This window comes from Drosophila nasuta, chromosome 3 (assembly GCF_023558535.2).
Source record: "Drosophila nasuta strain 15112-1781.00 chromosome 3, ASM2355853v1, whole genome shotgun sequence".
NCBI classification, from domain to species: Eukaryota; Metazoa; Arthropoda; class Insecta; order Diptera; family Drosophilidae; genus Drosophila; species Drosophila nasuta.
In genome coordinates this window covers 39,493,199-39,503,313 of record NC_083457.1, presented here as the reverse complement: position 1 = coordinate 39,503,313, position 10,115 = coordinate 39,493,199, and the positions used below count along the sequence as shown (strand labels likewise).

The window sequence follows — 10,115 nt, the reverse complement described above, 5'->3', positions numbered from 1 at the left end:
TGCATTCCATAAATATTTAGTTTTATATGAAGTTACTACAATTTTTAATGAGGTAATCAAATCGTTGGGGATTTTTATTTTCGCAGTTTAAAAAGAGTTTCTTACAAATTTATTATTAAAATTGACTTAGTTTTGGAAGCTTTTAAGCGAATTGTTACGAATTATTTCATCTTAAGGCAGTTTTAAGCTTTAAAATCTAAAATAAATAAAATAGATATGAAAATGAATAATTAATTAATAATATTAAACATGAAATCCAAAATTTTGTATTTTAAATGTCTAGCCAATATTTTAAAAATATTATTAATGTATGTATGTATGTATGTATGTAAAATTAATGTTAATGTTTATATTTGGAAAATGTGATGTTTAAAGAAAATGTTTAAAATTTTAAATACAAAATGTAAAACGTAAAATGTTAAGTGAAATGCCATATTTTAAATATAAATTAGAAATATAACATAAAATTTTCTTAAACATATTATATCCAACATTGCGTATACTTGATAACGTATACTCAATTCATTGTAATTTCGTTGCAACAAATTTCGCACCTGTCGAGCGGCGCTGCTTTCGAGGGCGACGTCAACTCAGCAATACCACAGCTAGAGAATGTCCTGCGATCCTTGCTTTGACTGTTGTGCTCCGTCTGTCGCCGCAACCAAGGCGAAGTTCGACGCGAATCAAAGTGGCCAGAGTTGAGAGAATTGCGATTGGAAGAACGCAGCGAATGCAATGTGGCAGTTGAACCTCGCCAATCCGCCAGACGAGCTAAGGCAGCTTCCAAGTCGTTGTCCTCGTACTCGGTCATCACAACTTGACAGGACTCGGGTGAGATGGACACAACGCTGGGAGTATTTAAATGACTCAAAGGTTTTATGACCACTTCGCCACTGCTGGTCGAGGATAAACGCGAAGCAGAACGAGAGGCAGGCGGAGATTGTGACTTGTCTTCCACATTCGTCCTTCCTCTTATGGGTGTAGCATGTCCTGCGATAGTTGTTGCGGTACTTTCTTTACTCGCTGCCCGCGGAGAAACTGTCAGCGCATTGATGACAGATGAAGCCGAAGCCCTCGAAGCGGCAGTTTGCTGTCTTGTTGGTGTTTGCAGTTGAGGCGTTTCAATGGGCGTGGCATATTTGACAAGTGAGCTGCGGCTTTCGGTTGTCTCTGCAATAAAAGTTGAAGCACGCGAGGCCAAAGGCGTTGGCATTTTATTGTTGCTTGGGCTGTTGCTGTTGTTGCACGTTGTGACATGCGACGGGCTGTGCAGCTTGGCTTGGTTGGTCTTTAGGGGCTTGGCTAACATCACCGTGGAACTGATGTCGCGTGCTGAATCCATTAACATGGACTTGAAGGCCTCATGCAAAGGATTCTCCGATTCTTTGGGTTGTTTAATCGGCTTTGAGCTGTGCAAGCGTTGCGACTTTATCGGGTCATTTCTGTCGACGTTATCAGCAAACTTTCGTGGCTTGCTTTGCTCAACTGCTTCACTGACTCTACGACTGCCATTAAATGATTTCTTTGACACATCTTCCATAGATTGTCTCAACTTGTGTTTGCTCTTTGCTTCATGCTGGCGTTGCAATGAGGAACTTGTCAAATTCGAAGTAGATCTGGCCACATTTACATTACGTTCCATCGCCCTTAAAGGTTGACTATGGCCAATTGTCATGCTGCTTCTACGCAACTGTGGTGGCTCCTCGGGCAGCACATCATGTTGACCTCGCGCCCAAAGCGAACGTCCGCCAACCGCATTGCGAGCATTCGCAATGGGCAGATTAATGCGTTCGCGTTGCGGATTAAAGTCAAAGGCTCTGCCGCCCACATTCGAGAGTCGTGAACTGGCACGCGACACACTTCCCGGCTGCTCGGACCCAACGAACTTGGCATAATCCCGATGGCCTCGCCGTGTGGGCGCTGGTGTCAAATGCCCACTGGACAGATCCGATTGCGATTGCGAGGCGCTCGTCTCCAGCGAGTTGCCGCCACTGAAGTGACCATCGTAGTGTCCTGGCTTGTCGCGCAGACTCGTGTAGTCCTGATACACGGAGAATTGATTTTGGCTATGCGCGAAACTCTCGTAGGGCTTGAATTTGCGACTCTTGGCCAACTGATCGGCCAGCTTTTCCCATTCTGTGGTGCTCGGTCGTCGCTGGTCTTCGTCTGTTTCTGTTTCTGGCTCCGAGCGACGAGACCAACGTTGGCTTTGGTTTTTCGAATTTGGTCAAAAGGTATCAAGTTAAGTGTGTGGTTGGCAGTGTGTGTGTGTGTTTATGTAAATGTGTTAGTTAGTAATTCATGAAAAAATGTTTTAGTATTAAGTGTTGTATTTTAGTTAAACTCTTGCAATGCTCAGAAGTTTTGCAGCGAACTAAATAGAGAATTGAATAGAAATGTTTCCTTGTAGAATTTTATCTTATATATATAGCAAAAATTGATAGTTTAATTTTAATATATGCTATATTTTGTAGGCGCCACTTACTCTAGCTTAAGTCGCCGGTTGAAAGCAGAATTCTAATAAACTTTTTATCAAAAAAATAAAAATAAACATCATGACAGAAACCTACAGCTCAGTAGATTACAGTAGGCGTCATTTGCCATACAAAAGGAATTCTTGAATAACTTATACAATTTGTATCCGGTGTCAATCAAATCATAAAATTCGTGAGTCTAGCTTGTTATTGGATTTTTGTTCTACCCTATGAGTAGCGGGTATAAACAAAAATTAAATGTGACAACTTAAGTTAGTAAATTCGGAAAAGAACTAAGTGTGATATTTTTAGCTGATAAGTAATAAAATAAATTCTGTTGCATTAAACCTTTATTTGCATCAGCAAGCAGCAATTTCCAACTACAAATATTAACGTTTGTTTACGTTTACGTATGGTGGACAGGCTGCAGAAATCAGCGTAGTGGCCAGGGCTACAAAGGTCCAAAGTGTAAATTTCATCTTGCTGCTTGGATTTTTGCTTTCCAACTATAAGCTATTGTACAGAACAACTGCTCTTATATACCCCACAAATTTAGTAAACATAATTGTAGAAAATAAACCAGAACCAAAATCATTACTATTTGCATAACAATTAACAACAATTAATGGTAGAAAATAAACCATATCTGATATCGTTAATATTTGCGCAATTTGTTCTAGATCTTAGCTATGCAAGAGTTTCACTAATAAGCTTCGACATGCCGAATATTAAGTTAACTGTGTAGTATATTTTGTTATATAAGAGAGTTATTACCAATACTACGTACAAGGCTTTTGATGCTGTTGTTTCTTTGTTAGTTTGGTTAGGCGAACGAGTCGAGTTGCCTTGCTCGCCAACAACAATAATTATAATAATAATAATAAATGCAGAGTATATGATATTTACATAGAGATAAAAGTTATTTATTTACAATTTACATATTGTTGGAAGTAGAGAGGAAAAACAATAGAGAGAAAGAGTCAGCGATAAATTAAGTATAATAGTATATAATAGTCGAGTATTCAAGTATATCTTTCATTATGATGAGCTACAAAGGATTCAATTCAAGATCGATAAACTACAAAGAAAGCTACGGTACATCTGGCGGTGGTGCAGCGAGTTCTACGTTTGATTCAGTGGCTCTACGAGGATTATGCTGAAGAATTAGCTGAATGAGGATTATTGCGGTGCTCTCGCTTCTATGCCTACTTACTCCACATTCGACGATGGTGCAGCAGCAGCAGCAGTGGCTGTTGTTGTTGTTGCTGCTGCTGTTTCTGTTGCCACTGTGGCATCCACTTGAGCACTCAGCTCGGCCATTTCCTGCAACGAAGGCTTCGGCGTTGGCGGCGCCTCTTCCTCATTCGCCGAGCCATTTGCCAGAGCTCGTTCAATTTCCGGCTCGGGCGTCGATGTCTTCAGACTGTCCGCATCTGCATCGAGTGCGGGTGTCGGGGCACGTGATGTGCTGAGTCCTTCCGTTTCGCTTGGCTTGCCGCCACCTCCTCCTCCTGCTGCCTCCTCCAAGTGGAGACCCTCGAGCACTTTGTGCTTGGCGTCGTCGAGTGCCTCGGTGCCATCCTTGAATGCGTTGCCCAGCTCATTTGTTATGCCGGCCACGGCTGTGCTAACCGTTTCCTTGGCCGTGTCCACGGTCGCATTTAACGTTTGTGTCGCATCTACAAGAAATCAACAAAGCGATTTGTTTACACACAAATTATCACTAATTGGTTGCATTGATTGATCGACAGTCTGCCGACTGCCGACACAATCGTCAGGTCGTTAACCTGCGCTGTCAATTATTCAGTCAATCGATACAAATAAATACAAATGTTTGTGTATTACGAAAAGGTTATTAACCAAACGATTTGTTTTGAGCTTAGGGTAGGTACAAATTTGACTAAGTAATAAGCACATGAAGCTATTAATATCTTATTTGTGAAAGAAATTATTATTATTAGGGAAATACAAACAAAATACCATAAAGTAAAATTATTTTATAAATAATAAATAATACAAAATAAATAATAGAAATATCCGATTTATTTTGATGGAATTTTAATTTGCCAGCAACAAATTCTCTTGACCAACGATGGCTGTCATCTTTATATACCCCATATCCACGAAGGAGAAGGGTATTATAACTTTGTGCCAACTGCAAATATATAAAACAGTTAGAAAAAAGCATCTTCAAATCCATAAAGTATAAATCGTATATTTCCTACTCTATGGTATAAATTTAATCTATTATTAGATAGATATAACAAATATACATTTTTGTGTATTTCAGATTTTTTTCTGTGAATGAATTTAGTATCAATTTTAAAGGTAATAGTAAATAAAAAAACATTTTCGATATATGTTCGGTATATTTCAGAATATTTTCAAGCAATATTTATTTATGTCTTCCAGTTGACTACGAATATTAAGGTCGACATACCCCATGGGGAAATTTGTATGGACATGGAGCTGCTACAAACAGCGGAATGGCCAAGGCTACAATGATCGAGAGTTTAAAAGTCATCTTGCTGGTTTGATTTTCCGTTTCCAACTTTAAACCATTCTACTGAACTACTCTTATGTACTCAAAAGCTACCTTAAAATCTTACGTAATAGGAGCGAATTAATTAATAACTATTGTATGGAAATTAAACCAGAACCGCCGTCATTACTATTTGTTTAATAACTACAAATAATTTATGTTAACAAAAAACTTTGCGGATTATATATTTTTGATGCTGTTAATAATTAAAATAAACAAACTCTGAAAAACCCGCTAACCATTTTGAATAAAAACAAAACAGTGCGGTATTATTCTTAAAATATACCAAATTAGTATACCGCAAAAATATTGAAAGTACACCAAAGGCTGTATTAGGTATATTTATATAGTACTATATTCAAAATATATAAAAAATAGAGTGCAAAATATACCAGATTGTCGGCCAAAGCAACTAAGTCCCCTAGTAAGTAGGCGTTTTTGACCATACAAAACTATTTCTTTAATAACTTCCAAAATTTTTATCTGTCCGCAACCAATTTACAGGAATCACAAAGAATATAGTTATTATTGTAACATACTATATACATACTAAAATATTGTGGTCTGTTAATAAAAGAAGAAAGAAAATCTAAAGCTCAGGTACATAATTGGGATTTATAATTTTTAAAGATGTTAGTATATTAAATCATATGTTCGGTATATTTCAGTTCATTTTCAAGCAATATTTATTTATGTCTTCCTGTTGAACGGACAAATTTGTCCGTCTGGACATCGAGTTGCAAACAACGGAATGGCCAAGGCTACAAAGATCGAGAGTTTAAAAGTCATCTTACTGGTTTGATTTTCCGTTTCCAACTTTAAAACATTCTACAGAACTACTGCTCTTATATACTCAAAAGCTATCTTAAAATCTTACGTAATAGGAGCGAATTAATTAATAACTATTGTATGGAAATTAAACCAGAACCGATGTCATTACTATTTGTATAATAATTACCAATGATTATGTTACTGTTAATAATTCAAATAAACAAACTGTGAAATACCCATTTTGAATAAGAGCAAAACAGTGCGGTATTATTCTTAAAATATACCAAATTAATATACCGCAAAAATATTGAAAGTACACCAAAGGCAGTATTAGGTATATTTATATAGTACTATATTAAAAATATATAAAAAATAGAGTGCAAAATATACCAGATTGTCGGCCAAAGCAACTAAGACCCCTAGGCGTTTTTGACCATACAAAAGTATTTCTTTAATAACTTCCACAATTTTTATCTGTCCGCAACCAATTTACAGGAATCACAAAGAATATAGTTATTATTGTAACATACTACATACCAAAATATTGTGGTCTGTTAATTAAAGAAAAAAGAAAATCTAAAGATCAGCAACATAATTTGGATTTATAATGTTTAAAGATGTTAGTATATCAAATCATATGTTCGGTATATTTAAGTATATTTTCAAGCAATATTTATTTATGTTTTCCAGTTGACTACGAACATTAACGCCGACAAATACGTCCGGCTAGACGTGGACCTATTATAAACAACGGAATGGCCAAGGCTTTAACGATCGAGAGTTTAAAAGTCATCTTGTTGCTTTGATTTTCCGATTCTAACTTTAAACCAATCTACTGAACTTCTGCTCTTATGTACGCAAAAGCTATCTTAAAATCTTACGTAATAGGAGCAAATTAATTAATAACTATTGTATGGAAATGTAAACCAGAACCGAAGTCATTACTATTTTTATAATAATTACAAATGATTTATGTTCACAAAAAAATTTAGCGGTATTATTCAAAAATATACCAAAGGCTACATTCGGTATATTTACATAGTACTATATTCAAATCATATCATAGAGTGCAAAATATTCCGGATTGTCAGCTAAATCAACTAAGAACCCTAGTAAGTGGGTGTTTTTGACCATACAAAAGTATTTTTTTAATAACTTCGATCGCAACCAAATGAATTTACACAATATTGGTAAATCAAATGATGTGTGTTTTTCAGTATAAGTATTTTCAAGCAATATTTATTTATATCTTTCAGTTTACTACGAATATTAACGTCCAACACAAACAACTCCCCGCTGGACATGGAGCTGTTACGAACAGCGGAACGGCCAAGGCTACAATGATAGAGAGTTTAAAAGTCATCTTGATGCTTTGATTTTTCGTCTTCAATTTTAAACTATTGCACAGAACTACTGCTCTTATATACCCTCAAGCCCACACAATGTCTTTCGTAATAGAAGCGTATTAATTTATAGCTAATGTATAGAAACCGGAACCGTTGAAATTACTATTAGTATAACACTTTGCGAATAATATGTTTTTGGTTTTACAATATATTGTGTACTGTTAATAAATAAGAAAAGAAAAAAGTTGAGTAACATATTGCACATTTAGTAAATCCAATCAAACAATTATATACAAAAAAAAATACTAAAATACATCGATGTTTATATATGGTATTTCAATATACTATCACGTTCAAAATATACCAAATGGTTCAAAATGTACCCTTTTTTCATATATTATAATTTCTTTTATAACTTCCACAATTTGTATCTATTCGCCTATTCGCAAAAAATCATGTTTGATAATTAGTTTTTCAATTGAGTCAGTTTCGTAAGCAAGTAACTCCTAAAAAAGAGTTGACTAAATGGGGGAAATTTCTTTGAGTAATTCGCAAATAGAAAATGAATCAATCAATGCAAAAACATGCTGCTTATAAAGAGTATGTAAATATGGTATATTATTTAAATTTAAATCAGGGCTTCAATTAAGTAGAGCAGCAGTTCAGTCGGTCAGTCACGCAATAAACTCGTTTCTCTGCATATGCTTTTAATAATGAAAAAAAGAGAAAATCTATGCGCGTAATATATGTGTGCGAGTGTACAATATAATAAATTATAATATACACACATATATAAAGACCATGAACTGCTCATAAAATAAAATCAAGGAAATACACGAGGAGCACACACAGCAGGCTGTGCTAATCAATTGTCCTTTATGATGTGGCATTATTTCTGCTTTGCCTGCCATTTGATTTTTTGCTTGTTTGGTTGGAGGCAGTTCAATAAACTGCTGGGTAATAATATTGTTGCCATTTAAGGGTCGAAGGTCGCTGGCAAGTGAATTTAGTTAGTGTAATGATTATACATCTTGATTGATTTGCTGTCACGCACTGCGAGCACATTAAGTATACGCCAAGTATAGCACACTTTTGGGGCGCACAATTGCAATGGGTTTTTTTTGTATTTGTTATTTGCTTATGACAAATGCGCTTTTAAATGTCAAACACAAACACTGTTACACACACACCTTCTAGTGCGGCTTCTCCTTTTTGTTTGACATCGCCAGCCACATGTGTGGCGGCTTTTAGCATTTCACTGCCTGCGGTTGCCACCATTGGAGTGCTGCTGGCGCAGCCCATGGCGAGCATACAAAACAACGTACAATTGTGGTGTCTGACTCTATATATAGGCCAGGTCAGTTCAGAGGGAGTTTTTAAACACAACAACTCTAAATCATATCGAATCGAATCGAAAGTGTTTTGTGTATAACACAAAAACAATGAAGCAAACACACAATTGCAAATATGAAGAATAGAATAGAACGCGCCCGCCTTTGCTCGCGAACTCAACGCAACTGAACTGACCCAAAAGCAAAGAACACAAGCAGAGGGTCAGTTAGCCAGTAGCAGTCCAACAGTCCAGCTCTTGGTCATTTAGCTATGGCTAGCACAACACCAAAGAAGAACGTACAGCGAACAACAATTACAAACTACTATACTTGCATACACAATGAGCACTCGTTATTGTTATTGTTGTTGCTGCTCTTTTACACGCAACAGGACCTCGGCCACATTTGAGTGTTGCTTTATGTGCGTTTGCACTTCAAACTCCCAGCCCCAAAAAATTGCTGAGGTCATGCGCGTTGGGCGCACATTTTATAGGCTAAAAGGGTTTCACTTCTGTTGCTTCAAAACAAGGTACAAGAAAAAAACGAAATAGCTAAATAGGCTAAATATGAGTACTCACAGTAGCAATGTGAGTGTATTCGTTCTTTACTTGTAGCGTGTCTAGATGGCGTGTCTGACTACGCTTCAACTTTCGCCGCTAGATGGCGTGCCATTTTAAATTCCTTTCACATGTAAGTTCTATCACTTGTTGTTAGTTTTTACTTTAGGATAACACTAGAATATTGTCTTCTTGCTGCCAAAATTCTGCTGATTTTAATGATAAGTTTTTATTGCTAAAACTATGACGAAATCTTCTTTATATTTTCTATATTACGTTTTGAGTTTAATTTTGTAAAAGTAGTTGGAAAATGCGTGCATAAGCCTCATTTTGACCTAGACACAAATTTGAATACGGCGTCATTTCATGACTTGGAAAACCACAAATAATAAACTTTACTTTTAATGGGTATTTCCCCAAGTGTAATTACTCAGATTTCATATTTTAATGCATACGCAAGGACATTGCATACTTGATTTAGTGAAATTTATGCAGAGTAGGCTTACAAGATTCTTTAAAGTACATGGCGATATATGATTTATATGTATTTACATTAAGGACAACATTCAAGTGTATTCAGTAATCATTTATCAATTTAAATTAAATAATTAATATATGATGAAGAATTTTGTTCAGAGAGAAAAATTACTATCTGAAAGTAGACTATATATTTGTGTTCGGATGTTCGTGAAAGAAAATTTTTAATATTGGAAAACACTTTAGAGAAAATATATCAAATATACATTTTGGTATATTTCAGAATTTTTCTGTGTATGAATTTGGTATACATTTTAAAGGTATTAGTAAATAAAAGAAAAACATGTTCGGTATATTTCAAAATATTTTTAAGCAATATTTATTAATGTCTTCCAGTTGACTACGAATATTAAATTCGACATACAACACCGTGCCTTCGGGATGGACATGGACCTGCTACAAACAGCGGAATGGCCAAGGCTACAATGATCGAGAGTTTAAAAGTCATCTTGCTGCATTGATTTTCCGTTTTCAACTTTAAACCATTCTACAGAACTTCTGCTCTTATATACTCAAAAGCTATCTTAAAATATTACGTAATAGGAGCGAATTAATTA

General features: G+C 35.8%; 1 protein-coding gene across 1 annotated transcript; it reads right to left on the bottom strand.

Annotated features, from left to right (window-relative positions):
- Positions 1–451: 451 nt before the first annotated feature.
- LOC132792341 (uncharacterized) lies at positions 452–8,637 on the bottom strand. Its single transcript, XM_060801651.1, has 3 exons — positions 8,324–8,637; positions 3,700–4,153; positions 452–2,207 (listed from the first exon to the last, which is right to left on the bottom strand). The coding sequence occupies exons 1-3, from the start codon at positions 8,442–8,444 to the stop codon at positions 518–520; spliced, it is 2,265 nt and encodes a 754-aa protein (XP_060657634.1). The 5' UTR covers positions 8,445–8,637; the 3' UTR covers positions 452–517.
- Between the last annotated feature and the right edge of the window lie 1,478 nt (positions 8,638–10,115).